A 15,620-nucleotide genomic window follows, 5' to 3' on the forward strand; every position below is an offset into this window, starting at 1 on the left:
TCCTCCTCCTCCTCCTCCTCCTCTTCCTCCTCCTCCTCCTCCTCCTCCTCCTCCTCCTCCTCGCCTCCTCCTCCTCCTCCTCCTCCTCCTCCTCCTCTTCCTCCTCCTCATTGTTTTTGCTTTCTTAATGATAGAGAATATCCATCCAATTATCATGATCTCCTCCTCCTCCTCCTCCTCCTCCTCCTCCCCCTCCTTGCCCTACTCTTTCTGGTGCTCGTTATGGTTTGCGTCGCTCTTTTGATCCTAATAATAAAGACCTGCTCGCGAGTGTAGAATAATAGGACAGGTAAGCTCATTAGCACCTCAGAAAACTTATCATAATTCCACTTCTGTTTTTCTGTTCTTGTGTCATGCATTAATTTTTCTCCCTTCCTCCCTTCCCTCCTATGGCAACTCATCATCCAGGCTCTTACAGTGCTCGTTATGAAGAAGGGAAGGGGCGTGACAGGAAAGAAAAGGTCACTGCACTGTATATTTTGCTTCCTAAGAGATGAAGGGCAGACGTCCGGAAAGGAGAGACGGAGAGAAGAAAGAGTAGAGGTGATTGCACTGTACAGACTTACACTAATGGTAAATTGAGGACTGTGTAATGAAGGAGGGGAGGAAAATGTGAACGTCTGTGTTTCATTACAAGCGGATCTCGTAATGGGAATGTTTTTATCTATCTATTTTATTTTATTTTATTTCTAGCCGCTAATTCATGACCCGGTGTGATCATGAGTTCAAGGTGACGACAGGGAAGTGAATAGAGAAACAGTTAGTGAAATAAATATGTGTAATAGATAGTGCTCATGATACTTGTGATATAGATATGTAACTGAAGAAGATAATGTAGAGAATTAAAGGGTAAATGATTATAGGAATGTTTTAAAAGAGCTTTCGAGGCTTTTTAGTAGTAATAGTAGTAGTAGTAGTAGTAGTAGTAGTAGTAGTAGTAGTAGTTTTGTTCTTGTGTGTATGTGTGTGTGTGTGTGTGCGTGTGTCTGTATAGCTGGCCTTGTGTGTCACTCATCTGATGGGGAGCCAGTGTCGGCATAATGGCGTCAGGGTGTAGGGCTGTGTGGGTTCAGGGGAGTAGAGGAGTACTGGTGTAGGGGTGTGAGGTGCAGGGCAGTGTGTTAATCATATCGGGCTGGATAGAAGCACGGTGTGATTGGATTAGGTGGGCCTGGTCGTGCGTGTGTGTATCCCTGTATGTGTGTGGGTATCTGTCTGTCTGTGCATGTGTCGTAATCAGCCTGACAGACCGAGCTGCATCATAACAAATGCAGACTGGCGTAATATTCGTGGAGGGATCAATGTATGTTTTCCTTTGTTTGTTGTGAGTGATACTCGTCCTTCCTCCCACCTCCACCCCTGCCGGTCTGCCTCTCTCTCTCTCTCTCTCTCTCTCTCTCTCTCTCTCTCTCTCTCTCTCTCTCTCTCTCTCTCTCTCTCTCTCTCTCTCTCTCTCTCTCTCTTTCTCTCCCTGCCTGCCTCTCTCCGTTTCTCTCCATCCTTGTCTTTATCTATTGCCTTCCTGGATCTCTGCCTGTCTCGATCCTTGTCTGCCTTAATCCCTGCCTGCTTCCATCTTTTTCTCCCTCCATCCCTGCCTCCCTGCACCCTTGTCTCTATTCATCCCTTCCTTCACACTTCATTCCATCCCTCCCTCTCTCTACGCTTCTTTCACCTCCTCGTTTCTCTCCTATATTTCACCTTTTCACCTGTTTCTGCACTCATCTTTACCCCAGTTCCACCTCTCCTCCACCCTTCCCGTATCCCCACCCTGAATGACTCCAGCCCTGCCACGCATGGACGCTAAATCAATTACAGAAAAATAACATTACTGCACTCGATGAAAATAACAGAAAGGGTACATATGATAAGTGGATAACGGGAAGGGGTGGGAGAAGGGGATGGGGGGTGTGGAGGGGTGCTGGTGGGGGAGGAAGGGGTGTGGGGGTGAGGGGAGGAGGGATGAGGGATATTGTTTAGTTGATCATTGTGTTACTGTGAAAAAAAAAATGTGATGTATGAAATATCCTGTAAATTAAGGAAATGGGTTTTGCTTGTTGGTGATCTGAATATTTTTTCTTGATTAAAGTTTGTTTTCGTGATGATTAGTAGATATTTATTTATTTGTTTATTTTATTTATTTATTTATTTTTATATTCAGCAGGTCATCAGTAAACCTTTTTTTTTTCTTATTGGTATTTTTTTTTGTCAGTAAATTTTCATGATCATTAACTATATATTTTTTCTTTTAGTATATTTTCGTGATGGCTCGTTATTACTATTTTTTTTTTTTAATAATAATGTGTAGCTTCAATTTTTTAGTAACAATTTTTTTTTTTTTTTCCAGTAAGTTGTCAGGATCATTACTGCATTTTTTTTTCTTTCTGTTTATATTCGTGATGATTAAAAGATTATTTTTTTTTTCGCTTTCATTAATAACTCATAGCTTTTTTTTTTTTATATATATTTATAGTAGTGAATATTTTTTTCTTTGTTGTATTGTCTTAATTTGTATTTACAGTAGCTAATTAATCCATTGCTTTACCTTGCACTCGAGGCCGCCTTGCACCGGTCTCGTTAATTAAGATCAACACTGCAGGCAAGGTACAGGTCACGGGTAATTAGCGAAACGTACTTATAGATATACAAATTATGCATGCCCTCCATCCCCACCACCACCACCACCACAGCCACCAACACCACCACCACCACCATCCTTACCCTAACTCCACTCATGCTTATGATCCGCGGGGCGATACAATGCTACACGAATTCATGAGTACAGGAGTTTATAGGTATGTTTTCTTCCACACAGGTGAAAAATGGTGCCAGGTAACAAAGGTACAGTGAAAAAGTAAAGAAAAATAGTCAGTTGATATAAAAAAAGAGAAAAAAAGAGCTTTATTGGAGTGAAATTAATGTAGATGTGAGAATAAAGAGAGAAGTGTGAAGTAAAGAATGGAATTAGTTGCTGTATTACCGTAGCATTGATTAATTATTGCAAAAATGTTGGGTCCGCGTGTCATGTGTGCTGGCTGACCCGACTGTGTTGATGGGTCAGTGCCGCTCAGCTGGTTATTGTTATTGTCATTATTGTTATTATTATTATTATTATTATTATTATTATTATTATTATTATTATTATTATTATTATTATTATTATTATTATCGTTGTTGTTGTCGTTGTTGTTGTTGTTGTTGTTGTTGTTGTTGTTACTATTATTATTATTATTATTATTATTATTATTATTATTATTATTATTATTATTATTATTATTATTATTATTTATTATTATTATCCTCCTTTTCTTCCTCCTTTTCCTCCTCCTCCTCCTTTCCCTTCTATTATTATTATTATTATTATTATTATTATTATTATTATTATTATTATTATTATTATTATTATCATTATTATCTTTATCATCATCATCATCATCATCATCGTCATCATCCATTTAATCACACCACTTAATTGTTAAAATGTATGGCAGGAGTGTTTTTCGTGTATCAGTCTTTCCCTCTCAGATGGCAGCGTATCAATTCCGATCATTTAAGTCCATAAAAAATATTACGAGCAAGTGCCAAGACTAACTTATCCTTCCGTGGCCTTTAGTAAATGGGATTCTACGTATTTCATTTATCTATCATTTTCTGCAGCTTCTGATCCTTGACGCACCACTTTGCTGCAACTATTCCACAATTTGCACATGTAACAGCCATCCACTTATTCTGAATACAATAATTTCTACCCTTTATTCATAACGTCTCAGTCACTCACCATTTTCCCTGTTTTCCACCCACTAATTCTCTTCATCTCGTCTGCATATTCACTTCATACCCTTCGTATCTCTACATCTCCTTAGCTTCTGTACATTTTGGTTGTCTGTTCTTCTGTTCTCTGTTTTCTCTTCAGCGTATTCGATTCCATTCATCCTTTGTTGCGCCAATCATGAATGCACTCCTGTCCTTTATTTCAGACCCTCTCGAGACATCACACGACTGATTTTTCACATTCCTGATGGGAGCGAGATGAGATGGGATGGTTATGTGTGACGGAGAATTGCGAGGGCCTAACAGCAAAACCAGAGAGAGAGAGAGAGAGAGAGAGAGAGAGAGAGAGAGAGAGAGAGAGAGAGAGAGAGAGAGAGATTAATTTGAAATACTGATTGTTCTCTCTCTCTCTCTCTCTCTCTCTCTCTCTCTCTCTCTCTCTCTCTCTCTCTCTCTCTCTCTCTCTCTCTCTCTCTCTCTCACTATCTATCTATCTATCTGTCTATCTACGAGTATCTATCTCTCTATCTATCTCTCTCGTTTTTGCTGATTGATACGCTAACGTGTTAACCTTATGCAATCTAATTAACACGTTAATTATCCACGCCTTTGAAGCAAACGTCCATGATGGGGATTGAAAAGATTGCTATTGTCGCGCAAGATTATGCAGCAAATCTTCATGTTTTTTTTTCTTTTTTATATTATCTTCTAGCAAATTCACGCTTTTTTTTCTTCTTCTCTCTCTCTCTCTCACAAAATCCATGGTTTCCTTTCCTATGTTCTACTAAATTGGTGCTTCTTTTCTTTTCTTTTCTACAAAATCTATGCTTTTTCTTGTTATCTTCTACGAAATTCACGCTTTTCCTTCTTATCTTTAATCAAATCAGTGCTTCTATTTCTTTATCTACGAAATCCACGCATTCTTTCCCTGTCTACTGCCAAGTCTTGTCTCGTATCACTTCCCGGAAACCACCACCCTATTTATAAACTGACGCACACATATTTGAAGCCAAGTAAAAATGATAATAGTTCTTTTGAGAAAAATGAAGATGAAAGGAACTCACATTTTTCTTTAGTTTCCCTCACAAACACTCCATTTTCTACGTATCGGCCTTATTTCCTCAGTCTACGAGGCTACATCAAGAGGAGTGTGTTGTGTGGCACTGTTATGTAAGATTTCGATATCAGAAGTACAATTTTCCCTAAGTCTCCCACACAAACACTCCATTTTCTCTCTATTGCCTTTTTTTACCTTGCGGTTTGTGACTCTGTATTAAAAGAAAAGCATAAAAGTAAAACATCGTTATGCAGCACCAGGATTAAAGAAACTCTTGCTTTTTCTCATGTTTCCCATTTAAACATTCCATTTTCTGTAACTCCGCTCTGTTTTCGATTCCACGTCAAACGAAATAGAAGTGTTGATGGCATTTGTGAAGAATGTGAGCAAAAAGAAACCACACAATTTTCCATTACTCTCCAGGAAATACCCACCAACATTCCATTTTCTGTATATCGGCTTTCGCTCTGCGTCGAAAAAAAAAAAAAAAAATAGAGAAATAAATAAGTAGAAGTGGTGACGCTATTAGGTTTTGTAAAAATCCTGTAGTATAATGTATTAAATCAAACTTCATTTTTCCATTACCTTCCAGCTAAAAAAAAAAAAGTAAAAAAAAGAAAAAGAAATTAGATTAATAAATAAATAATTGTGTGCGTTAAAGTTCTTTTTTTTTTTTTTTTTTTCTCGTACCTTTTCACTTTCATCTTATATAACTAAACACTGATGCCTTCTCATCACCGTTTAACTTTTTACAACAAAATTTTTCTTCCGCAAATGAGAGATCTTTCTTTCTTTTTTTTTTTTTTTTTCAGCTGGCCTCCTTCCTCGCATAAAAAAAAAAGTGAATAAAAAAAAAACACACACACACACACACACACCGAGGAGCTTTGCCGAGTGTAAAGGGAGGAAACATATAAGCTATTGGAGGGTGAGTGTTGCTTTGAGGATTGTGTGTGGAAGGGAGAAGATTTGGTGACTAATATAACCCATGTCAGACTCGTGATTGGAAGGGACTTGAGGAACCACCACCAGCACTACCACCACCACCACCACCACCATCATCATCATCACTACAATGTGTCGTATGTGACTTGGCAGAAAGAAAATTGGTCTTATTGGGAGTGGATGAAGTAATTGGCTCCTCTCCCTCTCCCTCTCCCTCTCTCTCTCTCTCTCTCTCTCTCTCTCTCTCTCTCTCTCTCTCTCTCTCTCTCTCTCTCTCTTGTTCAGCCAGTCGTGATGATTAGAAACTGTCTGGTTATATTTGGCGAGGAACGAGGCTAGGTTAGGTTAGTGAGAGAGAGAGAGAGAGAGAGAGAGAGAGAGAGAGAGAGAGAGAGAGAGAGAGAGAGAGAGAGAGAGAGAGAGAGATTTGTACTGTGATCTATATTCTTTTTAGCATATATTTTTTTTTTACCATAATAATGTTAGCATTCAATCGCTAGTTATTTTTTATTTCATTTTATAATTTGGTTATCCTGTAATGCTCTGGACAATAAACTAATCTTTGTTTCGCTCTCTATCTATCTATCTACCTGTCTATCTACTTATCTATCTATCTATCTATCTATATCTACCTACCAAACTATCTACTTACCTGTGTGGTCAATAAAGGCATCCATCTTTCTACCTACAAACCTATGCATCGATCTGTCCAGTCAATTAACGTACCTATATATTTATGTATGTATGTGTATGTGTGTATGTATGTATGTATGTATGTATGTATGTACCTATCTGTATCTATCTATTTACCTGTCCGGGCAATAAGCATATATGAATCAATCAGTTAATTACTCTATTCATCCACCCATCCATTAATCTATCCATCTATCTACCCTTTTCATCCATCTTCGCACGCAAGCACCCATCCATCCATCCATCCATCCATCTTGTTTTCCAGTCCACGCCACAACCGTATTGACAGAATTCCCGCGGAGGGCCCTCTTCCATCGAGTTCTTTCAGTTTGGCGGGGGGAGGGGTGTTCCGGAGGCCTGTGATGTATATTGTATGCCGGACGGCTTAGCTGGGGCAGGGCAGGGATGAAATGTAAGTAGTGTGTGGTGGTAGCGGTGCGTTCCAGGCCCCGCTGACGTCACCACACTCACTCACTCACTCACTCACTCACTCACTCGGAACAGTCACCCACTCGCCTCGTCTGAATCTCATAAACTTCGATTGTGTTATGATCGTTGCTATTAGAAGTGGTGTGTTGTGTGTGGTGGTGGTGGTGGTGGTGAAAAGGTGATTCATGTACTTTTTTCATGTTTTTTTTGTTTATTTATTTGTTTGTTAATTTATAAATGTGTGTATTAATTGTTTTTTTCCTTTTATCTTAGCTTTCTTTTTCTTTCATTTCTTTCTTACTTCCTTTTCTCTTTTCTTTTTCTTTCCTTGTTTCTTTTTTTCTTTCTTTATAAGGACTGTAGTTGCTTAGACATTTCCTTATATGGTATTTTTTTTTTAATATTTTTTCTCTATTCTCCTTTCAATCATGTCGAGCGATTGTCTTTTGTTTCGCGTCTTTATTGCATGAGTTCTATACATCATGTTTTTTTCTTTCTGCTTCCAATACTTTTTTCTCTATTTTTACGCCATAACGATCCGTACCTCCTTTGCGTCACCAGACAGTCTTTTGGTTCAAGCTTTTAGTCTATATTTTTTTTCCTGCCTACCAGTGATATATTACTCTCACATATTTACAGTGATATGTATTCTTTTTTATCCCCTTGCCCCTATTCTCTCTCTCTCTCTCTCTCTCTGTCTCTCACTTCGCTACGCCTTTCAAGTATTTTCGTTTTTACATATTCATTGCATTCTTTTTGACCTCATTTCCAATATCTTCCCTGCTTCTTCTTTTGCCTCTTCTTTCGCCTCTTCTTTACACCTTCACTTCCTTGTCATTTTCCACATCTCCTCTGCACTTCCTTTCCTTCCTCTTTAATACCTTCGCTACATATTTCATTTTCTTCAAACTTCATTCTCATATATTCATCAGATCTCTCTCTCTGGTATTCACTACATTCTCCCTCCTTCTTTCTCTCTCTCCTTTTGTTCCTCCGCTCTTTACTCCATCGGCTTTTATATCTCGTAAGTGCATCATGTCTACTTGGCATCATGTTTGGGAGGACATTAAGTGATGCTATCCGAGGCTTAAATAGAAGTCTAGTCCTGTTAGGTTGTCCAGTGCTGTCGGTGCTTCAGAAGACAATTTGCCAGGTGTCACTTGTTGTTCCCTCTCCTGTCTTGGCTGCGGGACTGTCCGTTGGTAAGGGAATTCATGTCTTTCCTCGTCAGCGGTGAGTTTTCTCCTCCAGCGACTTTGTGTGTGTGTCTGTCAGGCTGGGTGACGTTGCAATATGCTTCTTTTGTGCGTAGTCATAGTGTGTGCGTGTGTGTGTGTGTGTGTGTGTGTGTGTGTGTGTGTGTGTGTGGTGATGATGGCGGTGGTATGATAAAGTGTATGATAGGAAATGTGACGAAAGGACGAAAGCCATAATAATTTAGGAGAAAAAGAAGGAAGGAAGAAGTAATAATAGAGAATACGTGTGAAAAAAAAAGAAGAAAGACGGAAGAAGAAAGAAGTATTGGCGAAAGAAAACGTGATGGGAAAACGAAATGCATGTTAATCCAAAAGAAGAAGGACGAAAGAAGAAACAGTAAAAGAAAACGTGTGAATAAAAAGACAAAATTCAAGTTGACAAAATGAAGAGAAACTGAAGGAGAAAAAGTATTAGTAAAAAAAAAGTGATGAAAAGACGAGATAAACGTTAATTTAGGAGAAAAAGAAGGAAGAGAGAAGAAGTAATTAAAGAGAGCGTGCTGATAAAAGACAAAATGCAAGTTTACATAATAAGACAGACGGAAGAAGAAAGAAGTATTAGTAAAAAGAAAACGTGCAAAAAAGAAAGAAAATGAAGGATAATTTAAGGGAGAAACGAAGAAAGGATAAGAAAGAAATCGTATGGGGAAAAAAACAAAAACAAATTAATCTAAATAAACGAAGAAAGAAGGAGAAACTCTCAGTCAGTGGATGGCTTATGAGAAACGAAAAGTTAGATTATGAAAGCAGAATAAGGAAGGAGAGCAATAAGAATTGAATATGAGGAACAAAGGTTAAAGTACATGTAAATTCACGAGGAATGTCGGTGATTTTTGAATAAGAGAAGAAGAAAGAAAAGAATAAGAATAAGAATAAGAAGAATAATAAGAAGAAAAAGACGGAAAACGTGAGGAATGAAATGCAAGGTGATTTATGAGAAAAGTTAATGATTTGTGGAAAACTAATATATTCAATAGGAGGAGGAAAAGAAAAGAAATAAGAAAGGTGGCGGAGAGAGAAGATGAAGAGAACCCAGTGTGAAAAAAAAAAAAAAGTTAAAAGTAGAAAAGTTTAGACAGCTGCACTGAAGATAGAACCGAAAAATGTCAACTTTGAAAAGACTGACATACGAGCATCAAATTTGCAAGAGGAAAGAACACACACACAGACACACACACACACACACACACACACACACACACACACACACACACACACACACACACACACACAAACACAAGCCACACTCATACACCCCTTTTAAAAACCAGCAGAAAGGAAACACCGCAGGAACAGAATGGTAAATGTATTTTTCTCTGATTTTCCCCCTTAAGCCAACAAAACGACAGACCAAGAACTCGGAAACAAAAGTCAGAGGGGGAAAAAAACAAGGGGAAAATAAAAATAGCGGAGTACGTACATGCATTACTCATTACCAACAGACGCTCCCGAGGCTTTACCATTAAAGGCTGAGGAGGGCTTAAAGGTAAAGAAAGCAAAGTAAACACAAATGAACACAAAGAAAGGGCAAACAGCAGCAGCCCTCTTGGTCCTCATGAAACTCTGTGATAAGCTGTAATATCAAGTCCACGTAAAGTGAATAAGTAGGAGATGCGTATATTGGTGTTTTTATGTCAATAGGTCTTAAAGGAACAGTTCAGAGTAGGTAATTTATAGGGTAAAGGTCCCTTCCTTGGCTGAATGTCTTAAAAAGGAAAAAAAAAAAAAAAATCTGTGCTGACAAAAAAAAAAAAGAAAAAAAAAAGCTTTCATTGCTACTTGACACGTCTTCTCAAGAATCATTTACCACTCAGACCTTTCTTTGTGTCATACGATCAACTCCTAACATTGTGCCAGCTTCAGTCAGGAAAATCTATTCTTTAACTCCACTTTCCTTGCTCGTAGGTGCTTTAAGGGTACTGTGCTGGGCTTCTAATGTCGTGCGTTGCTACATGCCACAGTGATAGGGGTTAATAGGTGATAGGGGCCTCTTACAAAAATAAATGAATAAATAAATAAATAAATAAATAAATAAATAAAAGAAAACATTTAGGAATAGCATGGTAATGAAAAGGTAGTATTATGATCACGTCCCCCCCACAAAAAAAAAAAAAAAAAAAAAACTTAAGAAGAGCACGGTAATGTAAAAGCTAAATTGCCAGAGTTCCTGAAAACACGAAAGAATATCATGACAGTATTATAAAAACACCTTAAAAAAAAAAAAAAAAAACACACACACACACACCTGAGAGTACTTAACAAAAGGTAATGTAAAAATGAAGTTCCTTTGATAAAAAAAAAAAAGAATAAATAGATAAAAAGTAAAATAAAGTAAAAAAAAAAAAAAAACTAAGAAAAGCATGGTAAGAAAAAGTGTAAATAATCCAAAGAAGAGAGTGATAAAGAGTAAAGCTTGATAAAAAAAAAAAAAAAAAAAAAACGCACCTGAGAGTAACAAAGATGACAAAGAGGTGAAGAGGTGAACAGCAACCCTCCCTGGTGGTCACAGTGTTGGGGAGAGCGCGGCAATTAGCATGAATAATTATAAAGGCGAGGAAAACGGGGATAATAATGTCCAGCATGTGGTGGGGAGCAGTGTGCCATTTAATTTCACACTCCTCTCTTAATTGCTTGCGCTGCTATTATTACATCACTGAGTTTGTTGACGATGACGTAGTTCTGTCGTGCCTCGAGGTGACATTATAAAATTCAATCAACCCTCAGACTGCAGTGGCTTCTTATAACCTTAATAGAATTGTCTTATGCGAGTTTAGAGTAAAGGAAAAGACACAACTGATAGCAAGGGTGATTAAGTAATTCAGGGCTTTTAGTGGCTGTAGTTATATTGTTAGCTTGATAAAATTGTCTTGTAGAAGTTTCCAGTAAAGAAGAACACGCAACTCATAGCAGGGGTAAGTAATCCAGACCTTTCAGTGGCCGCAGTTATATTATTTGCTTGGTAGAGTTGCCGTGTACAAGTGTAAAGTGAAAAAAACGTAACTGACAGCAGGAGTGACTGAGCAGATAAAACCTCTCAGTGTCTAATCACGTCCTTTCCTGTGCGGGATCATCTCGCTTTGCTCAGGTAAGAAGAATCGTGTCGTTATTAGCAATGAATGGATTAACCTGTGAATATTAATTTTTAACTAATGTACAAACGAATAAACAAATAAATGATGAAGCAGGTAAATTAATGATTAAACTAATGAGCATATAAACCTTTAAACTTTCACTTTTACTAATAAACAAGCGAATAAAAAATGAATTAACAAGTAAGTCCATTAAGAGATTAACAACTTAACATAAAAACACGTGAACTTCAATTTTTATTAATAAACGAATGAGCAAAACAAATAAATGAACAAGTAAGCAAATTAACAAATAAGTAAAGAAATGAACAGTTAATGAATTATAAGACGAGATCTTGATTTCCTGCGTCTTGTTCATCTTATCACAAACACCATCAAAAGAACAGTATAACAAGTCTGCTGCTGTTCTTTGTTTTTTCTTTGAGTTCTTTCGTGCCTTCTGCCATGCTACGGTGAACTACATTAGTAAGACAGACCTAATTGAGATAGGAGTGTGTGGGAAACGTGGTACAGCACGATCCGGAAGGAGGGAGTGGGGTGAAGAGGCACGCAGGAAGCTCACCAGGGTATTAATAGTGTAAATTAGATGTTTCATAATGAATTCAGTAGAGCTGATGAGTTAAGTAGAGTAAGTTTAGTAAGGATGATGATAATTTCAGTCAATAGAGTAATAATAGTGGGAATTATGTGTTTGACATTGAGGTAGTAAGATAATAAGACAGCAGTGAGGTATTAGGTTAGCTTAGGTTAGGTTAGGTTAGGTTAGGTTAGGTTAAATTGAAGATGGTGAAAGTTGAGTGGTAATCCTGAACTGAAAGTGGAGGATGGAAGGATAAACGATAGGCAGCAAAGGTGTGTAATGGTGGATGTCTTTAGGCTGAAGACAGTTAAAATGATTAATGTGTGAGAAGTGACAAGGTGTGTGTGTGTGTGTGTGTGTGTGTGTTTTAGGACGGGTGGATTGGGGCGTAAACCCATCACTGGATCGTGGCTTCTAATTATCTCTGGTTACGGTTTACGCTAATTACTCAAGAGCTGAAGGGAGCGTTTACCCCTGTCTTCCCTCCACCGCCCTCGCCAGCCCCGCCCCAGCCAGACCCGCCCTACCTCGTCCCAGCCAGACTCGCCCTGCCCCGCCCCGCCCCGATCCACGCAAGCCCTTCCGCCCTGAAAAGCGGATTACACAGGTTTCATTGGAAGTCTTCAAAGTGAGTCAATTTACGCACAGTTCTTGAGGTTCCTCGTGCGTTTAGGGAAAGTTGGTGTGGCTGATCTCTATTCTTGTTATTTTGTGTCAAGAGTGATTCAGGTTTTGTCTCCTGTAGTGTGTTCTTTGTTGACCCCTATGCTGAGCTGCGTAAGTCTGGTGTTGCCTGGATTAAGTTCGTATTATGAAACGCTTGTTCACGCATCTCCACTATGTTCAAAAGGGTCTGTTTCAAGTTACACGGTCTTTTAACGGTGTTTTTTGTGGTTCTAGTGGTAGATTAACAATATACATTATGAACAGGAGAAATACTCTTGAGAACCCAGCTGATCATTTCTGTGCCGTTCAAAAATAGTCGTGATGAAAGTACAGCGTTTCTGAATGCAGGCCGTAGGTCTATGCAACTGTTGCGGGGAGCGGCCTTTGTCCAGTGGTCTTCAAACTTTTATTTTTCATCACGACCCAGTTTGATTTCATATTCTATCTTCACGACCCTGCACATCCATTCTATTGTATCTTTCTCCCTCTGATATGAAAAACAATTCGGGCGTACACACACACACACACACACACACACACACACACACACACATTTCTCTCGCTGTTTATAAATCTGTCCACAATGAGGTGACCCAGTGAACAAGAGGTTGCGATCCTGGCCAGTACATTGAAAAACTCCGCCTTTGTATTGAAAGCACTCATGGTGAAGACGATGATGGTTCTCTCTGTATGCTGTGGCGAGTTTTCTTTAACAATGCAGGTAAATCACGCAGTCTAGTTAGGGCCTAAAGATCTGTCGCTGTTTGAAATTCGCTTTGGTAATGATGGAAGTGGTAGTGATAACGATGATAATGATGATTAAGGAAGTTTTTTTTTTTATCATCAGTCTTACTACCCAAATTAAACAAGATTGGACAGTGGTAATGACAGGCGCGCTCCTCCCCACGGCTGATTTGCTACAAAGTGCGGATCACCTCTCAACGGTCAAGCACTACAGGGAAGCAACAGGCGTCCGTCAGGGAGGACCAATCAAAGCAACACCTGCAACTCAGTGCTGAGAGAATTGACATGAATTAACATGAAACACGTCAACGAGATCTGAGCGAGAGGACCCAGCTGTATTGTGTTTCCAGGTGACTGACTGACTGACTGACTGACTGACTGACTTGACTCGCTCACCAATAACGATCCACATGACTATAGCGTTGCCCCCGACAGCCACCAGCAACATGGCGCCGAAAGCAAGGGTCCAAGTGAGCTGCTGCCACCAGGGGAGGAGATAAGGCCGGTCAGCGGGAGGCGGCACCAGGCACTGCTCCAGCCGCTCCCTGCTCATGCCACCCCACTCCGTGCCGTTCGGCTCCCCAGACTCGGAGAGGTTCAGAAGCCGCCTGTAGAAGTCGTGGTCGAAGTAGAGGGTGTGGGAGGTGTTGGAGAGTGTGTGGGGGGGCGTGGGGAGGCTGCGTGTGGCATTAAGCTCCGGCCACGCCTGCAGCACGCACTCGAGCAGCAGGGCGGGCCACCCTTCACCACCACCACCACCGCCTCCGCCACCGCCGACGCCGCCCTGTACGTCCGTGTCTTCCAGATTATCTTTGTCATTATCTTCCATTGTGACTGAACTGGAAGGTTCTGCCAGCTGCTCTTTGCTGGAAATTACACTTTATTCTTTTCGTCACATTTTTCTCTCTATGAAAGAATTTGCATCACAATAACGCAACTTTGTTCTCTCGCTGAAACTTTTTGCAGTGCCAGAATCACCAAAGCCTTGCTGTAATGTTTTCCGCGCTGGAAATGCATCTTTCACACCACGAGCTGCGTGCGACTACCGTGCCCGGCTGTGGCGCGGCGGCAAGTCAGTGTCGGAGAGCGGGGCGGCGGGCGAGGCATTCCCTGGTGGGCTCCTGCTGCAGGACTGACTGCCTGGCTCACCTCCGCCCGCCCACGGCTCCGCGCGCGCCGACACAAGGGAGCCGCGTCGCACAGGAGCGCCTGTTACCAGTAACGTTCCCTTGAAGCCTGTACCTGCTGGTGCTGCTCGACTTGTTGATTAAACCACTCACCCTCGGCTCACCCTTTACCCCGCGACCCCCATAAAGATGCCACGGCGCGGTCCGCCTAGGTGTGTGCGGAGCCTCTTAAAGGGACGTCCGCTGAAGGAAGACGCCGCCGGGGCTGCACTGGCCGAAATAACGCTACACACACACACACACACACACACACACACACACACACACACACACACACACACACTATTAAACAAACGCCTCATTGCTTACCTTACTTACTTTCTTACCTATTTACCTACTTTATTTATTTATTTATGTATCTATTTATTTATTTACTTATCTATTCATTTATTCATGTACTCATTTTTTTATTTTATTTTATCTGTCTATCAACTTATTCATATATGTATCCATGTATTTATTTAAGTATTTATTTATTCATCTACTTTATTTGTCTACTTACGTATTTAATTAATTACCTATCTACATATTTACGCAATTTTGATTTTTCCTTATTATTTACTCCATTTACTCCTGAACATCTTGAAGCGAAATAAGAACAGAACATAAGAAATAAGGGAAGCTGCAAGAAGCGACCAGGCTTACACGTGGCAGTCCCTGTATGAAATTTACCTATCTATTTCCACCTATCATCCCCATCCATAAACCCGTCTAATCTTCTCTTAAAGCTCCCTAATGTCTTAGCACTAACAATATGATTACTGAGTTCGTTCCACTCATCTACCACTCTATTTGAGAACCAATTTCTTCCTATCTCTTTCTTAAACCTAAATTTTTCAAGCTTGAACTCGTTATATGGCACACCAACTACGTTCTCGCTAGCAAAGAGCTGAGTGTCTAAACTAGGCGGTGCGCGACCCACTACCCGGGGTGGCCTGGCCTGATGATTCCCTGGGCCTGAGTGAGGAGCGCCCGACCTGCTGGAGGAGAGAATGGGTGCTGTTGTTGTTGTTGTTGTTGTTGTTGTAGGTGGTGGTGGTGGTGGTGGTGGTGGTGATGATGTTATTGTTATTGTTGTTGTTGTTGTTGTTGCTGCTGTTGTTGTTGTTGTTATCCTCGTTGATATGATAGGAAAGAAAGCTATGTGATTAACTGGACAGAACTTGAAAACACTACTATCATCACTACCACCACCACCACCAC

The 15,620-nt window shown here is 40.0% G+C and overlaps 2 protein-coding genes across 4 annotated transcripts in view; one reads left to right on the forward strand and one right to left on the reverse strand.

Moving 5' to 3' along the window:
- Positions 1-14,694, reverse strand: part of LOC135089626 (tachykinin-like peptides receptor 86C) — a 36,620-nt gene extending 21,926 nt beyond the window's left edge. The window contains 1 exon segment of the mRNA XM_063985456.1: positions 13,627-14,694. Coding sequence (XP_063841526.1) covers positions 13,627-14,059 — 433 coding nt within the window. The 5' untranslated portion in view covers positions 14,060-14,694.
- Positions 1-15,620, forward strand: part of LOC135089631 (cdc42 homolog) — a 105,091-nt gene that overhangs the window by 35,298 nt on the left and 54,173 nt on the right. The gene's annotated exons all lie outside the window — the stretch shown is intronic.

The sequence above is a fragment of the Scylla paramamosain genome, chromosome 33 (genome assembly GCF_035594125.1).
Source record: "Scylla paramamosain isolate STU-SP2022 chromosome 33, ASM3559412v1, whole genome shotgun sequence".
Taxonomy (NCBI): Eukaryota; Metazoa; Arthropoda; class Malacostraca; order Decapoda; family Portunidae; genus Scylla; species Scylla paramamosain.